At 45.8% G+C, this 767-nt stretch overlaps 1 protein-coding gene across 1 annotated transcript in view; it reads right to left on the reverse strand.

Moving 5' to 3' along the window:
• EMH_0028950 (uncharacterized protein) overlaps positions 1–767 on the reverse strand; it is a gene marked incomplete at both ends in the record, with an annotated part of 3,917 nt that overhangs the window by 1,306 nt on the left and 1,844 nt on the right. Inside the window, 2 exons of the mRNA XM_013494220.1 lie at positions 97–257; positions 733–765. Of these exons, the coding sequence (XP_013349674.1) occupies positions 97–257; positions 733–765 (194 nt within the window). The remainder of the gene's footprint in view (positions 1–96; positions 258–732; positions 766–767) is intronic.

Raw genomic sequence — 767 nt, forward strand, 5'->3', positions numbered from 1 at the left:
CGAGATAGAAACAAATACAACCCGATAAAAAAAAAAAGAAAAACGAAGACAAAGACAAGCAAGAAGAAATAAATAAAGTCTGTGGGGTATTCAGACCTTATGTGTTATCTCTCTCTGCATATCGGCTATTTGTTTTTCTGTTTCTTTTTCTTTTTTCTCGGCCTCCGCCATCAACCCCTTTAAACACGCATCCTGACGCAGCACGCGTGCATGCAGCTCCTCACGAGAAAGCCCCAACAGTGCGTCGCCATCGAACCCTGAAGCATCACATAACACTGCATGCATGCACCATACACTCATGCATGCATGCATGCATGCATGCACCATACACACATGCATGCATGCATGCATGCATGCATCATACACACATGCATGCATGCATAAATGCATGCATGCATGCATGCATGCATGCAGCATACACTCGCGGATGCATGCAGCATACACTCACGCATGCATGCAGCTGCATTGGCTGCAGCATAGGACAGCATGCAGGCAACAGGAAGGCCCCAAAGAGAAGAGAAGGCTGCATGCAAAAGTGTTAAACAGCTGCTCAGCTGCCTGCATGCGTCTGTGTATACACTGCAGATGTTCAGGTGTACGTACACCTCAGGGCTCAAGCTTTCAGGTGCCGCTGCAGCAAACTGCATTTATATATTTAATTCATAAAGAGGGAAAGAAGAAGCAGCAAAAAGACAAAAAAAAAAAATAAACAAAACGAGACACTAGGCGTACCTTCAGGAACTGATTCTGCTGCTGCTGCTGCTGCT

The sequence above is a fragment of the Eimeria mitis genome, genomic scaffold (genome assembly GCF_000499745.2).
Source record: "Eimeria mitis Houghton genomic scaffold, Emh_scaff1078, whole genome shotgun sequence".
Lineage (NCBI taxonomy): Eukaryota > Apicomplexa > Conoidasida > Eucoccidiorida > Eimeriidae > Eimeria > Eimeria mitis.